General features: G+C 30.5%; 1 protein-coding gene and 1 long non-coding RNA gene across 3 annotated transcripts in view; one reads left to right on the top strand and one right to left on the bottom strand.

Moving 5' to 3' along the window:
* LOC112637541 overlaps positions 1-17222 on the bottom strand; it is a 35784-nt gene that overhangs the window by 8839 nt on the left and 9723 nt on the right. The window lies entirely within an intron of this gene.
* Positions 1-17222, top strand: part of LOC105256706 (protein I'm not dead yet) — a 32007-nt gene that overhangs the window by 11780 nt on the left and 3005 nt on the right. For both annotated transcript variants that reach the window (XM_025407489.1, XM_011266869.3), the window contains exons 2-9: positions 7828-7904; positions 7982-8099; positions 8722-8993; positions 9295-9409; positions 9471-9529; positions 9680-9805; positions 10646-10975; positions 11217-11595. In XM_025407489.1, the coding sequence (XP_025263274.1) occupies positions 7837-7904; positions 7982-8099; positions 8722-8993; positions 9295-9409; positions 9471-9529; positions 9680-9805; positions 10646-10975; positions 11217-11595 (1467 nt within the window). In that variant the 5' untranslated portion in view covers positions 7828-7836. The remainder of the gene's footprint in view (positions 1-7827; positions 7905-7981; positions 8100-8721; positions 8994-9294; positions 9410-9470; positions 9530-9679; positions 9806-10645; positions 10976-11216; positions 11596-17222) is intronic.

Here is a 17222-nt window from a genome sequence, read left to right as displayed (position 1 = left end):
ACGAGTAAAAAATCGCATCACATTTTCGTATCACATAATTCATCTTTCAATCATTATATTATAAATATTATAATTATTTTATATTTTTTACAATATATCAAGAGTGGACCAAGTGCAATTGGAACAAGTTTTAGCACTTGATCCATTACAGATAGAAAAAAATAATACAGGCCAAAGTTGAAATTCCTTAAACATAAATAGTGATTATCTCGATGCTGTAATGAATAACATTTTAAAACAGATTAACAAAATGTTTACTATATAATGATGGAATTCTTGAACCTCTTTTTAAATATATTTTATATTAAAGAATATATCTCATTCAGAATTTCAAAGCATATGCCTCATTAAATATTTCTTTTTTAAGCACCTCAATATTTTTATACATAAAATGTTCTGAAGAATCTATGTATGCAAGGAAATATATAATTTTATTAAAGGAAAAATTGAAATTTTCGGGTGCATTTATTGCACTTATGAAAAAAATGAATTAATAGTAAAATAAATATTCTCACACCATTCAACTTTTTGTCTGGACCATTTCTTTCTACCTTCAACGGAACAGATGCTGGAGTATACGTACCAATTGTATGCATGATCCATCTGTGTATTTCTCTTTCTATATTGTACAGAATATATATGACTCATATAATTATTAACAATATATCTCAATATATCTCAAGAATTTATTATGAATTTATCTCAACAAGAACTTATTAATGTTCAACATGTTGACCATTTATATGTAAACATTTGTTTATATATTTTAAGAAAAATTATTTTTAACTCGACAAAATTTCGAGTTACTGTGATACACTTGCTCTTCTTTTACATTTCATTTTACATCATCTTTCTAATCTATTATCATTTACTATCATTTTTAATCAATCCCAATTTAATCAAATCATCTAATTTTGAACTTTAAATGCTTGTAACGTTTAAAAAGATAAAAATAAATTAGTGTTTTAAATAAAAATTGTTTGTTATCTAATACAAGAAATGATCAATTTTATATAAGTATTTAAAATTTTAAAGTTATCCTCTGAAAATCGTGAAGAAATCGAGTTTGACATAGATTTAAAGGTTCCTGATATCTATGAAATTTGAAATCGAAATGATTAAAGTTGATTATACTGTTAATATTAAACTGTTAACGCCACTTTCTATATAAATTAATATAAATTTAAATATAATAACTTCAATTATTATATTTACATTTATATTAATATATATATATATATATATATATATATATATTATAAAAATTTTTTCCCCAATCTTATCACATAAATTATTTTATAATGACGGTAAGATGTTAAGTATTTTCACCCAAAGAAAAGAGACAAAATAAAAGACGAGACAAAATAGAATACACTTTGGCTTCTATTTTTGACATGACAACGACAGACGACATCGCTAATATTTTAATACTTTTATTAAATTTATGTGCGAGTATTGATGACAATGAAAAGAAGAATTTATCCCTCAACAATTCGTCGAAAAGATTAAGTATCTTGGCTTAAATTACGATTAGTCTGAATTAAGAGCATAAACTAACTGAGCATAAACTAACAATAAATGCGAACGATCACTAACGTGAAAAAAGCGCCAATTACTAATTTAAAAAAAAATTTTGTAGATAATTTTTCATAAAACTTTGTATTGTGTAAAATAATTTTTGTTCCAAAATTATTAATTCTAAGTTAATGTTTCTTTTTTCACTGATATTCATTTGCTCGGTATGCATCCGAGCATTCAATATTTAATCACGAATGCTCTCGAAGAGAGATTCAATGAGAATAAGACGATCATGTTCAATAATTCGCATTCGGTATATCTATTACGAATTAACGATGCGGAAATGATTTTATATCTTATATGTGCCTAGTTATCTTTTCATCATCAACAACACCATAAAAATCGGAACTTAAAATTTTTTCTTACATAATATATATTTTAGAATATGTTACATAATAAATATTTATTTAAAATTTCTTTAAAAATATTTCTCTCCTTTGAATAATTTTATTCGGAATCAATATTTTTGTGGATGAAATTTTTCTCGCGAAAAGATAAATATATATGTTGTATATATAATCTTCCTTATTTTTTAATGTCTTTTTAAAAATATCTTTTTATATTTTTTCTTACAAGAAAAATTTCATCCGAAGAAAATATCAATCCCGAATCAAATTATTTAGAAGAAATAAATATTTTTTAAAGAAATTTTTTGAATAAATATTCATTACATTATTAATATATTATATATATTATATATATAAATTATTATATATTATATATATAAATGCGCATGATGCGTGCAAAATGTTACAAAATATAGTGAAAACAAGCGACCACGACTGCCGCTGATTCAATATTTTTATCGCCCTTTCCTACGATTCCCGATTCTATATTTAACACGTCTGAAACACGAGGGAGATCATGAGCAGTAATGATGTGTAATAATGGCTCTAAAAGAATCGCACTTTTCGAGATACGTCAAAATCCGTCAAAATCCGACTCGGAATTGTGATATAATCTTTCCGTTGCGAATTATACATTGAACGTTTTATGATACATTACTTCGTAATCGCCTTATTCATGATATTTTCATCATTTGACAACATCGTCTACGATAACGACCCGACTTTGTATTCGCATCCGAATATCTAAAGCATGCATATATAATCACGTATACATATGTACGTATGTAATTCTATTGGTTTTCGTTATCACGCGTTACATTTCTTTCCTGTAATTAAAAACTGATAAATATCATTATGGACCTTTTATTCGTATCGAGTAAATGTTCATCGTAAAATTGAAGACAAAGATGTGGAAGATGAGAAGGAATAGTAATTGAATGACGTAATTTTATGTGTCATTATCAATTATAACATTAGTGAAGTGTCAGTCAAGTTTTTGTCTCAAGTTTTCTCGGTTTTTCGCGTAAAATTATTATCTAATTACTTAAATATATCATTTTGCATTCTTTTTGGATCCGATCTTTTATTAATTCTATTACAAATATAGTCTTTTCACATATATAAAAACATGCGATAATATTCATATCATTGAAATTTATCGATTGAATACTAAAACAAAAAAAAAATACAAAAATAGCTAATATATACATATTTAAATAAAATATATGACATTATAAAAGAAAATGTGGAATAAAAAAGTCATAATTTCCAAAGTAATTTGATATACATACTTAGTATATTAAATAAAAGCAATAGCATCATTGATAATAAAATTATCGAATAATACGAAGAAGATCTTTGACTTTCTTGATAATATGTTGATGTGTGCAAAGTTAAACTAGCGGTGAATCTATTTTCGTCAATAGATTTATACGAAACTCTTCTCTATATTTATTTTAAAAATAATACACATCTATGGATTATTTTCGCGACACAAAACACAAAATTAAATTCCTTTGAATTTCTTCTCAAATTAATTTAAATATAGAAACAAATCTAAAGCAAATTCGAAAATCAGCATCAAATTCATATACATATATATATCTGGTTATAGTTATTATCAAAAATTATATTTTTTATATATGAAGGAATTTTTTGTATAATAATTTTTTCAAAATATTATTTAATGAAGTATCAAAACATATCGGTAAATTAAAACAGTAATGCTATGTGTTCATAAATGTTTAATCATGCAATTACATTACAATTTTCTTACCATAACACATGCAGATTTATGGGTGACATTATTGCAAATACTTTCTGGAATGTAATGCTCGAAGAAAAGGAGAGAATGTACTGTTTTTATTAACTATATATATATATGTGTGTGTGTGTAGGATGTCCCATTTTTTTAAGTTTTCATTAGAATATCGCTGTATGTAAAATGAAGAAATTATTTCAAGCCTCATAACTCGAAAAGAACTTAATGAAAAGATACTTTATTATAATGTTTTGGAAACCTTTCTCGAAGTACAAGAATATGTAATAAAAAATACGTTGATGTTCTATATAAATTAAGTTGATCTGATCTTGACAATCGAAGGTCGAATTGATAAGTGTAGTAAATAGATTTTTTAAAACACCTTACAACTTTTATATGGAACATTTTTCACGAAAATGTATATTTTTCCAAAAAGATGCCTGATATAGTCACTCTATAACACTCTGCACACACACAACACACACACACACACACACACATATGTAACATAACTCCTTAAATAAGCCTATATCTATAAATTTTTTCATCCTTCAGGTGTGAGGAATATCTCCTTAAATTTTTGACATATCTTTTTAGAACACCCTGTATATAAATATATATAATGGTCCACATAACTCTTAATAGCTCGATAGCTCAGAAAGTAATCTTTATCAAAAAAATATTTCAAACAAAATTTGTAAGGTTCGGAGGGGCACATCTGATGGTGACATTAATTTGACTTTGGATAGTTGTTTGAAGGTTACATGAAAGTCATTTTTAATTTCTTAGATGGGAATCCTCATTTTTCATTGCATATTCTTATAACTTATTTCGCCAGAGCTTTTCAAAACATTAATTTCAAATAAATTTAAATCCATTAATCTATTCTTATGATTATACAATAGATAGATTGTCGACAAATATCTTTTCATTGATTGTCTATTGCTATTGAGTTGATTATTAATATCGAAATTGAGTTTATCTTCTTAAAAGAAAATTTATTAAATCTTGTTTTTAAATATTTTCTTTAATTTTATTAATATAATATACGTAGTCTAAAATAAGCATGAAAAGCAAATCATTAGTTTACGAATGTATGTTTTAAGAGGATTAATAAAAAAGATCATTTAAAAAATAATACAAGCATAAATATGCATATCATCGTTTTAATTGCGTTTATCACGAAGCGCATTAAATTATTTCCCATATCTTGGATGTGTTTATCCAAGTGATCTATTATAATAAATGTTGCAATCGTACTCTTTTTTACAGGGCTACTCAAAGACTCGCATAAAAGAGATCTAATTCATTATTTAGCAATGGCGTTGCACTTTTACAGAATAAAATGCTTATCAATTTTTTTCTATTGTTCAAAGATTAACATCATGAGAATTGCCGTTTGATTTCACATAAAGATTGACCGCAATCAATCAGACACACTACATTAAAACATATTATAAAACATTATTACACAGAAATATTAAAGTTCGAAAACTTGGCACTGAAGTAACTAAAATCATCTCATATAATAAAAATAATAAAAAATAATGAAACAATAAAAAAAAGAAAAAACTTCTACATCTTTCTTTATAAATAATATATTCTATATTTATTATTATATTATAATTATATAATTAATAATATATTTAATTACGCGGTTTAATTTTCGCGAATTACTAATCATTTTTAAGTTCACGCACTACCATCCGCCTTGACTCTTAATAGCTCTTATTCTCAATTAAGAATTGTTTTAATACATAACAGAGCCTTAATTTCTTTATCTAGTTATTAATTTGTTAATAATATATTTCTTTATAAATAATATATTAATGTTATTTATTACATATAGAGGAGGAAAAATCAATTTGAAACTGATCTGAAATTTTCTACATGAAATATTTGTCCAAATTACGATGAATTTATGTATATCTTCTGTAAATCGCACCTTAAAAGTTCTCGAAATATGCACCGTGTTTTTTGTTATTTATATAAAAGATAATCTATAAAATACAGACAATTATCTAGATGATATAATTGCTTTATTTCATCATTATACAGATTATTAAAAAAAAAACATATATATATATCTTAGATTTAAAAAAGTGTTATCTTCTTCAAATTCTTTTAAGACAAAACTTAGAAGTGAATTTAATCCATATCGCAGTAAATATATAAAATTTTTAAATATATGCTTTTACATCAATGTTTTTTCAGTTATAAATTTATCTTTCAGATAAAGATCACTTATTAAATAACATTAAATAACATACTTAAAAAAGTTTTTTGTTTTTAGAAAATAAAGTTTGTGAAAAATAATGTAAAAGAGCATATTTGTTCTTATATCTTAAATTGTTCTTTTATATATGTATATGTATATGTATATGTATATGTATATGTATATGTATATGTATATGTATATGTATATGTATGTATGTATATATATATATATATGTATGTATGTATGTATATATATATATGTATATATATATATATATATATATATATATATAAGCATTATTATCTTAAAATTATCTAGATAAAATATTTTATAATATAAATAAAATAGGATCATCTTTTTTTTCATTTCATTTTATAATACATTTATATATATTTTACCTTTATTTAAAGATTATAAGATTATTTAAACAAAAGAATATTGTATATATTTAATTAAATATATATATATATATATATTTAATTAAATATATATATATATATATATATATATATACACATATAATTAAAATTTTTATGTTTGGTTTTTCCAAATTGTGGAGAAAAATAAAATATATCGCATACTGTTTTATCGTGTTAATAATATTTTATGTATCTAATTTTTCACAGCGTGGTTGAAAAATCTGTAAACATATATTCAACGTGCGCTAGTATATTTTCGATATCGCATAACATGTACCCCTAAATGTTCAATTTTAGTGCACAATAATCAAAGACATCCACAATAAAACACATGACCCCCGGAACGACGTCATATATTATTATTAATGTAAATGGCGCAGGGTTAAATGACCATGAAAGAGAATCTGGATGGATGACACTGTATCACCTCGATTAAACGCTTACGAGGAGAGACAGCCGCATAACCTGCGTCGCATAAACGGAAACGACGTTGTGGTTGCATACATATGCAAACATCGCGAAGGCCATGAGAGAACAATGCCGCGGGGTCCTCGATCCGATTCAAGCCTTTTGTGCTTGAGCTTTAATGAGTCGGCATATCATGATTATTATCGCCGAATAACTGAACGGAAAAATTATTAAAATAAAAAATAGTAAAAAAAAATATATATAGTAACAAAAATGTATTGTGGAGGAAATATAGAAAAATATAATTAAAATTAAATTAAATTAAATCTCTCTCTCTCTCTCTCTCTCTCTCTCTCATTTGAAATAATTACATTGAAACATTGTAGAAATAATCGTGATATTTTTATAATATTGCTAATATTTTAAATGAAATATTGCAATGTTTCAAAACTATTACACACCGAGTGAATCATATAGATGACATTAAACTGATTGAAAATTAACTTATATAAAATCGATTTTTAAGTTGATTTATTAGCTGACTAATTAGCCGACTATAGTCGAGCTATTCATTAGTCGACTATAAGTTGACATAAGTTCAATCTGATTTTGAAGTTGACTTCTTCTGCCGACTGACAGTCAACTAACAATCGACTATAAGTTGACATAAGTTCAATCTGATTTTGAAGTTGACTTTTTCTGCCGACTGATAGTCAACTAACAGTCGACTTGGTGCTGTTTGGCTTTGTTCAAATTTTTACAAATCTGCTACTTTGAATGTAATTTTCGCTATTTTCCCATTAGATCAGCTTGAAATTAATTAAATTTTGATAATCATTTAACACATCAAAAAATGTAAGAAAACATGCATAAAGAAGGTTCCATCGCTACGAAATCAGGTGTTTTACCCATCGTCTTTTATCTAAAAATTTTTCTGTATCTCCAATATTTCTCGATATATTTGCTTAGAACAATTAAAATTGCACACTGTGTGTGTGTATGTGTGTAGAGAAAGGGAGGAGAGAGAGAAAAGAAGAAGCAAGGGGAAAAACAGTATTAAAAATATATTTTAAGACTTTTGCAATTTAATTTCAGTAAGAGACAATGGCCAACAGATCGGAAGATCCATACCCGGAGATTACTGAGTCCGGAGGAAAGGAAAAAGAAAGAGGGTGAGGCATGATTGTATCTTTAATATCTAATGCTTATTCTAATATCTAATACTTCAACATTTTTTTTATAATTTTAGAAAAACTATAGGATTTGGCAGATTATTACTAAAGTTCTTAGCCATTTATTGGCGATCTTTTGTCGTAATAATATGGCCATTAATTCTGATCCCGATACTGACACTCGAGAGTGAAAAGGTATGTTCATTGATTACATTGGTCAATACTCAAATTTTTTCCTGACATTTAACATGTATTATAGGTTATATCTAAGGCACTGATTATGAAAAAAATACTAGTTTAATTGTATCAGCTCTACTTTTTTTATTTATAAGATATTACAATTAACAAATTCTGAAATAGGTTTTCGATATTTTTGAAAGATGTATTCGCCACAAATATAACAAAAACTATCTGGATTATGTAAACAACGTCTCCGAGTTGAAGACATATCGAAAGTTAAAAAACTAATAATTTTGAGTCGAGTAAAACTCAAAACAAAAACTGCACGTAATATCTAAAGGGTGTAGTCTAAAAATATTAAAAAACAAAAGTTGTTAAAAAAAACTACTGTCGTACTCGAAATCAGCACACTTAAATAAGTCCAAAACTGCAAAATTATAAGAGGAAAAAGTTAAAATTATTTTTTTTGTTGACAAGTGTTATATAACTCGCGTTTAATTAAAGATAAACCGAGCGTATAGGTACGCAATATTATATTAAAAAAAAAGAATTGTATGTGCAAATTATTACTTTAATTTGTTAGAACCGAGAGAATCTCAAAAGATTTAATTATCATTCTCCCTTTTTCCGGAGGCAGCCTCTAGCGATGAAATGTTTATATGTTGTTGCGTTGATGGCGATGTTCTGGGTGACTGAAGTCTTACCATTGCCCGTTACGGGCATGATCCCGGTGGTCCTGTATCCACTGATGGGCATCATGTCCACCAATGAGACCTGCGAGTGCTATATGAACGATACCACGATGATGTTTCTGGGCAGTTTGGTAATTGCAGTGGTCATCGAGAACTCTGGTTTGCACATGCGAATAGCACTACTCATCATCAAGACTGTCGGTTGTAGTCATCGAAGGTGTTTTTCGTTAATTAAATCATGCGGAAACTGTTTAATTTCTCAAGCTCATTAGTAAACTCCGTAAAACTCGTTTTCCGAATATTGAGCCCTCAAAAATATTGTAGAATGTGTCATTTTCGTTATTTTGATTTAGTAACGAGTATAAGGCAAAATATAATATGAAATTATTTTTAATAATTCTAGAGATAATATTTATTCACTTATTTTTTCTTGATTAAAAATTTCAAAATTTAATTTTTTAATAAATAAGGATTCTTAATTAAATGAAGCAATTAATTAATTTTAAATAAATTCTCAGGCTAACATTAGGTCTGTTTTTCGTGACAATGTTTATCTCGATGTGGATCTCGAATACCGCTGCCACAGCCATGATGATACCCATAATAGAAACGGTTCTAATAGAACTTGAAGCGGTGAGTTTTCATTTTCTTTTAATGAAACGCAAAAGAGAATAATTTTATAAATTCACTTCAGCAAGGACTCGGGAATATGTTCATCCAAAGAGAGAATGCAGTCGAGGAAGGCACGGAAACGTAAACAATCGCATATTCATCTCTTTTCTTTTTCTTCATCTCTCTCATTTTCTAAATATATTTGATTTATAAATATTAATATCAAAAATATTCATAAATAAAATTCCTCGCAATCATATATATTTCATTCAAACGCAAACTTTTTTTTAGAAATAAAAGACCGACGCACAGCACCATGGTGTATTATCTCGTCGCGGCTTATGCATCCAGTCTAGGTGGCATCGGTACCATTGTTGGCAGCGGCACCAACTTAACTTTGAAAGGCTTTCTAGAAAAGTACGTACATCGAAAATCGAATAAGTGTGTCAAATAATTTACAACGTATCTTAAAATATTTATATTACACTTATGTGTACATTAAAAAAGAGATAAAATATTATATATATATATATATATATATATATATATATATAGGGTGTCCCAAATCACCCGTACATCCCTTTTAAAATAAAAATAAATGGCTTTTATAAAAACTCGCGAACAATTTTTAAGTAAATCGGGTACGCTCTATCAAATGATATTTTACTTTTGTTTCGGAAATTGAATTTTTTTAGATGAACATGGTACTTTTTATTATAGATTCGAATTGTACGTGAAAAAATAAGAAACTTTTGTATCACACGTTTTTTCTGAAAGTGCCTCTGTCAATCTTAAAATTAACCTTGAAAGTAACTGTGATGAAATAATGAACTTCAAATGTTCCTGTGACGCAACTAATGACAAGGATGTGTGTAAAACCGTTTGATACAATTCTTATTTTTTCACGTACAATTCGAATCTGTAATAAAAAATATCATATTCCCCTAAAAAAATTCAACTTTCGATCCGGATAGCGTATTTCGGGTCGGAACCAAAAGTTGAAAATATCACCATTTATTTAAAAATTGTTCGCGATTTTTTATAAAAGCCATTTATTTTCATTTTAAAAGGGATGTATAGGTGGTCTGGGACACCCTGCATATATATATATATAAAATATTCTCTCTCTTTTTAGTATATATGTATATTAATATAAGAGTTAAATGTTTCCTTTTTCTGTCGAATTTTCACTCTATCTCTTTTAAAATTTAAGTGCCACTTTGAGGGAAATGTAAGCTTTGCTTTCGTTTTTTTCAGACGTTTTCCCAACAGCCCCGGCATAAATTTCGCTGCCTGGATGTTATACTCAGTACCACCTATGCTGCTAATGAGCTTTCTCACATGGTTGTGGCTGCAAGTGATGTACATGGGTCTCTTTAGGCCAAAGAGCAAGGATGCCCGCGCTATAGACATCGGTCAGCAGGGTGAGCGTGTCGCGACGAAGGTCATCGAAAAGAGATACAAGGAACTCGGATCGATTACATGGCATGAATCCTCAGTGGGTATTTTATTTATTCTCGTGGTGCTCCTATGGTTCTTCAGGAGCCCCGGATTCATGCCAGGCTGGGCTGCTTATATCACGAATTTGTGAGTATTAGTATAATTGAAAAATCATAAAATAATTGAAAATTTTTTTGTTATTTTTTCTCGCATTTCTCAAAGTAAGAAAAAGATTTATAATTTTAAAAATCAAAGATTTGTAATTTTACAATTTTGGCTTTAGAGAAACCTTACAAATATAATAAAAATAATAAAAATATAATAATAAAAAGGAAAGATAATAAATTAGTAGAGAAATATTAAATAATTGCAACTTCAAAATTTGTAGGCGTGTCAAGGATTCAACAGCGGCCATGTGCGTGACGATATTGTTCTTCATCATTCCATCAAAGCTCGACTTTCTGCATGCGTTTGACAAAAATCCACATAAACGGCCTACGAAACCATCTCCTGGCCTGATAACATGGAAGATGATCAACCAAAAAATGCACTGGAGCCTGATATTTGTACTAGGCGGTGGATTCGCCATCTCCGCAGGTAGTACTACATCGGGTTTATCAGCGATGCTTGGTCAGTCCTTAACTGGTTTGCAGAAGATCAATAAATTGGCGATATTGCTGATCGTCTGCTTCTTTGCTGAGAATGTGACGGAATTGACAGCTAACGTGGCTGTCGCGAATATTATACTACCAGTATTAGCAGAAATGGTGAGTCAAACAAAGTCAGCAATAAAAAAATATTTCGTAAATAATCAATATCTTCTATATTATAAAAAAAATTATATCAGAGTTAATCAGAAAAGTCCAGTTAATAGAAAAAACCATGGTAAACTTCAGTTTTTACTGTACTGGGCTTTATCCAATGAAATAAACTGACAAAAACTGTAGAAATAATTAATAATATATATGATATTAACCACTGGTACACTCGAAATTAACGTTTTGTGCCAAAACTGGTGAGAGCAAATAAATTCGTATTTTACATGAAAGTTTATCTATAAGAGGTTTTTTGCATCGCTAGTAACGAATCAAGGGTCGAAATTTCAAAATTCAAAATGGCGAATCCAATATGGCAAACTAATTTTATTTCATTATGGAGAAGATCAAATTCGATATATATACACTTTTCGCAAAAATTAAGGGAACAAAAAAAAATTCCAAATTTTTTAGTAATTTTTGACAGGCTGTAAGTCAGTGAAAAATGGTCATATCAGCAATCTAAAAAAAGCAATCGGAAGCTTGAAGATTCTACTTTTTAGATCTTGCAGTCAAAAATTTCTACAAGTCGCAGTTCCCGTGCAATCCTTCAATAAAGCACGGAAAAAAATTTTTGCAAATTTTACACATTTTATTTTTCAGTCCACGGGCATGAAAAAATTTTTTCAAGCTTAGCCAATGCATGAATCAAATAGCCTGTTTATTCGGCTTCAATTTGGTTTTTTTAAAATTTGGATACGACCTTTTGTCTCCGAGATATTGAATTTTGAATCCAAAAGGATCCTTTTTTGTTCAACCGCCAATATCTCGGCAGCCATTGGTCGTACAGCAAATTTAAGGGCAATTTTGAAATCTGGAATAAATTTCCTACAAGATTCTGTCATGATTTTCTGGAAAAAAAAATTTTCTTTTTCTACACGTTAACATGAAGAAAGTAACGAAAAGTAACTTTTTCCCTTGTTTTGGAAAATCGACTGTATCTTTGTTCATACTGGCAACAAAGCTAGGGTTTGAAGGTCATTTTACAGCTAAATGTGCCATTAATAACCCTGTAAATTTTCAGACCGATCCACTGAACCGTTTTTCTGGACCGATTGATCGAAATTTCGAAAAAAATTAAAGGAACAAGGTTTTTGTTGCTAAACTTAGCGTAATCTTCTTAGAAATGAAAAAATTCATTTTTTCACGACTGTTTACACAATTCTTCGTCCATTACAGGTTAATTTGGAAAAAAAACAAAAAAAAAATTTTTTTTCGAAAAATTTTTGAAAAATTTTCAAAAAAAATTTTTGTTTTTTTTCAAATTTTTTTTTCCAAGTTTTCTTTCAAAGCAGAAAAAAACGATACTTTTCGGAAATAACGTCGATTCCTGACCGCCGGCATTAGCGTTACCCAAAACATACCACGTGGAGGTTGCATCTATCTGGTCGGATTTATGCTTCTTTTGTGCTTATGCACGTGTATAAATGAATCTTTAGGAGTAATGAGACCCCGTGGTTCGTCAGCTCCACAGTATTTAACGACTCCAAACTCATTCTCCAAAGTGTGTGTGTGTGTGTGTGTGTTTGTGTGAATCTTTAGGAGTAATGAGACCCTGTGGTTCGTCAGCTCCACAGTATTTAAAGACTCCAAACTCATTTCCTAAAAGTGTTTGTCGTGTTTAGTATCGAGTGTTCCCGCCTCTATTCCGAATCACAGCTCGCAACCTGTCAGGCATATTCGAAATGTAATTGCGAATCATCCGCTGTGGAATCCTACGTCAAATTGTGATTAAAGCGCGCTCCAATGCGGCTAAATTGTTTAAAATCGGGTAGTTTTGACGCAATCGACCAAAATATCCCAAACGTGCTCAATGGGATTGAGATCAGGGCTCATCGCAGGATGCCTTAATAACGTGATGTCATTTCTCTGGAAAAATTGACGGGTTATGTTCGCTGTATGAGGGCGAGCATTATCCTGCATGAAGATAAATCTTCTCCTGTTCCGCCGTAAAGGGACCACATAAGGTCGTAAGATCTGGTCGATGTAACGCCTAGCATTAAGGTTATCGCGGACAATAACCAAAGGAGTCCGAGATGTTCGTGAAACTCCTGCCCAAACCATTACTGATCCTCCATTGTAGGCGGCCACAGGACGAATAAAGTTTTGTGAATAACGCTCTCTCTGACGACGCCAAACTCGAGGTCTTCTATCGTTACCGTACAAACAAAATCGAGATTCGTCAGAGAAAAGAACGTTATCCCAATCCCTCATGCGCCAGTTAACATGTTCGCGAGCGTACGCTAGACGAGCTCTACAATGTCTAACGTTCATCATCGGTCCACGAGCAGCTGTCCTGGCACGCAATCCAGCTTCCCGGAGACGATTCTTAATCGTTGATCGAGAAACGTTTCGTAGCCGTCGTCGTCGTCGTCGTTGTTGTTGTTGCTGTTGACGGTTCGGGAATTGTTGAGCGATGATGTTAGCTGGAACAAAAGGTTCTCGACGAGCTTCAAGGATGATTGCCCGATCGTCCCGACGAGTTGTTACCCGATGTCGACCTTGTCCAGCGCGTCGCTCATACCCATCTGTTTCAAGGTATCGGTTATAGGCACGGGACACAACTGAAGGACTAACGCCAAATCGTTCACCAACCTGCCGATATGTGTAACCCTCTTGAACAAGAGTCACAAGCTGAGCGACTTGTGGGGCAGATAAATGCTGCCGGGGCATGGTGAGAGAATTGATGGTTACAGAAAATTTGATTTTTTCAATAAGTTTATAAAAAAAGGTTAGTTTTGAAAAAAACTGTTAAATGGTTTTCTTTGACAAAAAAGTCGCCAAGTTTTCAGAGAAACTGTTTTTTTAACACTTTTGAGCTTTGCTAAGGACTTCAGACATTTATTGCACGAAATTTCGTAGAAAGAGTATTGGGTACATCTTAGGGGTATCAACTTTAATTAGTGCAATTAAATTTTAAAAACGGAAATCGAGGTACAAATTGAGTCTACTGTTTTCAAAATGAATGAGTATTTTTTTCTCAATTTTTTGAATTATCAAAAAAAAAAATTTTTCAAAAATTTTTCGAAAAAAATTTTTTTTTGTTTGTTTTTCCAAATTAATCTATTATGGACGAAGAATTGTGTAAACAGTCGTGAAAATATGATATTTCATTTCTAAGAAGATTACGCTAAGTTTAGCAACAAAAACCTTGTTCCTTTAATTTTTTTCGAAATTTCGATCAATCGGTCCAGAAAAACGGTTCAGTGGATCGGTCTGAAAATTTACAGGGTTATTAATGGCACATTTAGCTGTAAAATGACCTTCAAACCCTAGCTTTGTTGCCAGTACGAACAAAGATACAGTCGATTTTCCAAAACAAGGGAAAAAGTTACTTTTCGTTACTTTCTTCATGTTAACGTGTAGAAAAAGAAAATTTTTTTTTTCCAGAAAATCATGACAGAATCTTGTAGGAAATTTATTCCAGATTTCAAAACTGCCCTTAAATTTGCTGTACGACCAATGGCTGCCGAGATATTGGCGGTTGAACAAAAAAGGATCCTTTTGGATTCAAAATTCAATATCTCGGAGACAAAAGATCGTATCCAAATTTTAAAAAAACCAAATTGAAGCCGAATAAACAGGCTATTTGATTCATGCATTGGCTAAGCTCGAAAAAATTTTTTCATGCCCGTGGACTGAAAAATAAAATGTGTAAAATTTGCAAAAATTTTTTTCCGTGCTTTATTGAAGGATTGCACGGGAACTGCGACTTGTAGAAATTTTTGACTGCAAGATCTAAAAAGTAGAATCTTCAAGCTTCAGATTGCTTTTTTTAGATTGTCGATATGACCATTTTTCACTGACTTACAGCCTGTCAAAAATTACTAAAAAATTTGGAATTTTTTTTTGTTCCCTTAATTTTTGCGAAATGTGTATATATATATATATATATATATATATATATATATATCGAATTTAATCTTCTCCATAATGATTATATATATAATTATATATATTATAATTATATATATATTATTAATATATTAGGAGTACAAATAAGTCTACGCCGTTTTTTATCAAAAATTGAGCATTTATTGTGAAAGAACGGTACCTTATGTTTTATTCAAAGTATTGTCCATCGCTAGCCACTACTTTTTCCCATCTTTCTGGCAGCATACGGATACCGCGTCGGAAGAACTCTTCATTTTTTGAGGCTATCCACGAATCGACCCAATTTTTGGTATCTTCATATGATGTGAAGTGCTGCTCAGACAGGCCATGTGCCATCGATCGGAACAAGTGATCCGATCGATGGCACATGGCCTGTCTGAGCAGCACAATCCGAAGGGGCAATGTCTGATGAATACGGCGGGTGGGATAGGACTTCCCAATTGAGTGTTTCGAAGTAGGTTTTGACCGGCGCCGCAACATGTGGACGAGCATTATCATGCAGAAGAATAATTTTGTCGTGTCTGGAGTAGTAGTGGGCGTGTTTTTCCTTGAGTGCTCGGCTCAATCTCATCAATTGTGTTCGGTAGAGAGTCCCAGTAATGATTTCGTTCGGTTTGAGCAACTCATAATACACAACACCAAGCTGATACCCACCAAATACACAACATGAGTTTTTTTTCATGAATATTCGCCTTGGCTGTCGATGTTGAAGCATGGCCACGTGGTCCCCATGATTTTCTCTTCTTTGGGTTATCGTAGTGGATCCATTTTTCATCACCAGTGACTATACGATGCAAAAAACCCTTTCGTTTATGCCTGGCAAGCAGCATTTCACATGTGCAAAATCGGCGTTCAACGTTTCTCGGCTTCAGTTCATATGGAACTCAATTTCCTTGCTTTTGAATCATTTCCAACGATTTTAAACGAAATTGTGAAATTGCTTGTTGAATCACTCCTAATGTAAGTGCAAGTTCTTCTTGCGTTTGGCACGAATCTTCCTCCAATAATGCTTCCAATTCTGCGTCTTCGTACACTTTCGGTCTTCCACTACGTTCTTTGTCTTCGACGTCAACAAACTCACCGTTCTTAAACTTATGAAACCACTCACCACAACTTCTCTTACTTAAAGCAGCCTTACCATATGCTTCTACAAGCAATTGATGCGCCTCAGCTGCAGATTTCTTCAAATTAAAGAAGTAAATCAAAAGTTCCCGCAAATGACGCTTATTCGGCTCAAAACTCGACATTTTCGCACGAAAAAAATTATGTGATGCTAATACAAAATCGCTAATATTTCAAGGTTATGGTGTTGCCAGATGTCCAACCTTACGATATGACATTTTACATCTGACAATTTCAACCATAACTTACTGGTGAGGCCATCTTTTGTCAAACGGCGGAGACTTATTTGTACTCCTAATATGTATTATATTATTATATTATTATATATTTCATTATGAAAATATATCACACTCGGTACGTTTTTTAGTCATAAATAACGGATTAGTTCAAGACATTCAAACTTAAACATATCGAATTTGAGTCTTCTCTAATGGAATAACAAATATAATAATATAATAGAATAACAAAATTAATTCACCGTACTAAATCCGCCATTTTAAATTTTAAAATTTCGATCCCAAATTTGTCATCAGCGACCCGAAAAATGTGGGTGTATCAAGTTT

The sequence above is a fragment of the Camponotus floridanus genome, unplaced genomic scaffold (genome assembly GCF_003227725.1).
Source record: "Camponotus floridanus strain SB8 unplaced genomic scaffold, Cflo_v7.5 scaffold179, whole genome shotgun sequence".
In the NCBI taxonomy this organism is placed as follows: Eukaryota; Metazoa; Arthropoda; class Insecta; order Hymenoptera; family Formicidae; genus Camponotus; species Camponotus floridanus.
The sequence above is the reverse complement of the archived record's forward strand: the minus strand, read 5'-3'. Positions and strand labels throughout refer to the sequence as shown.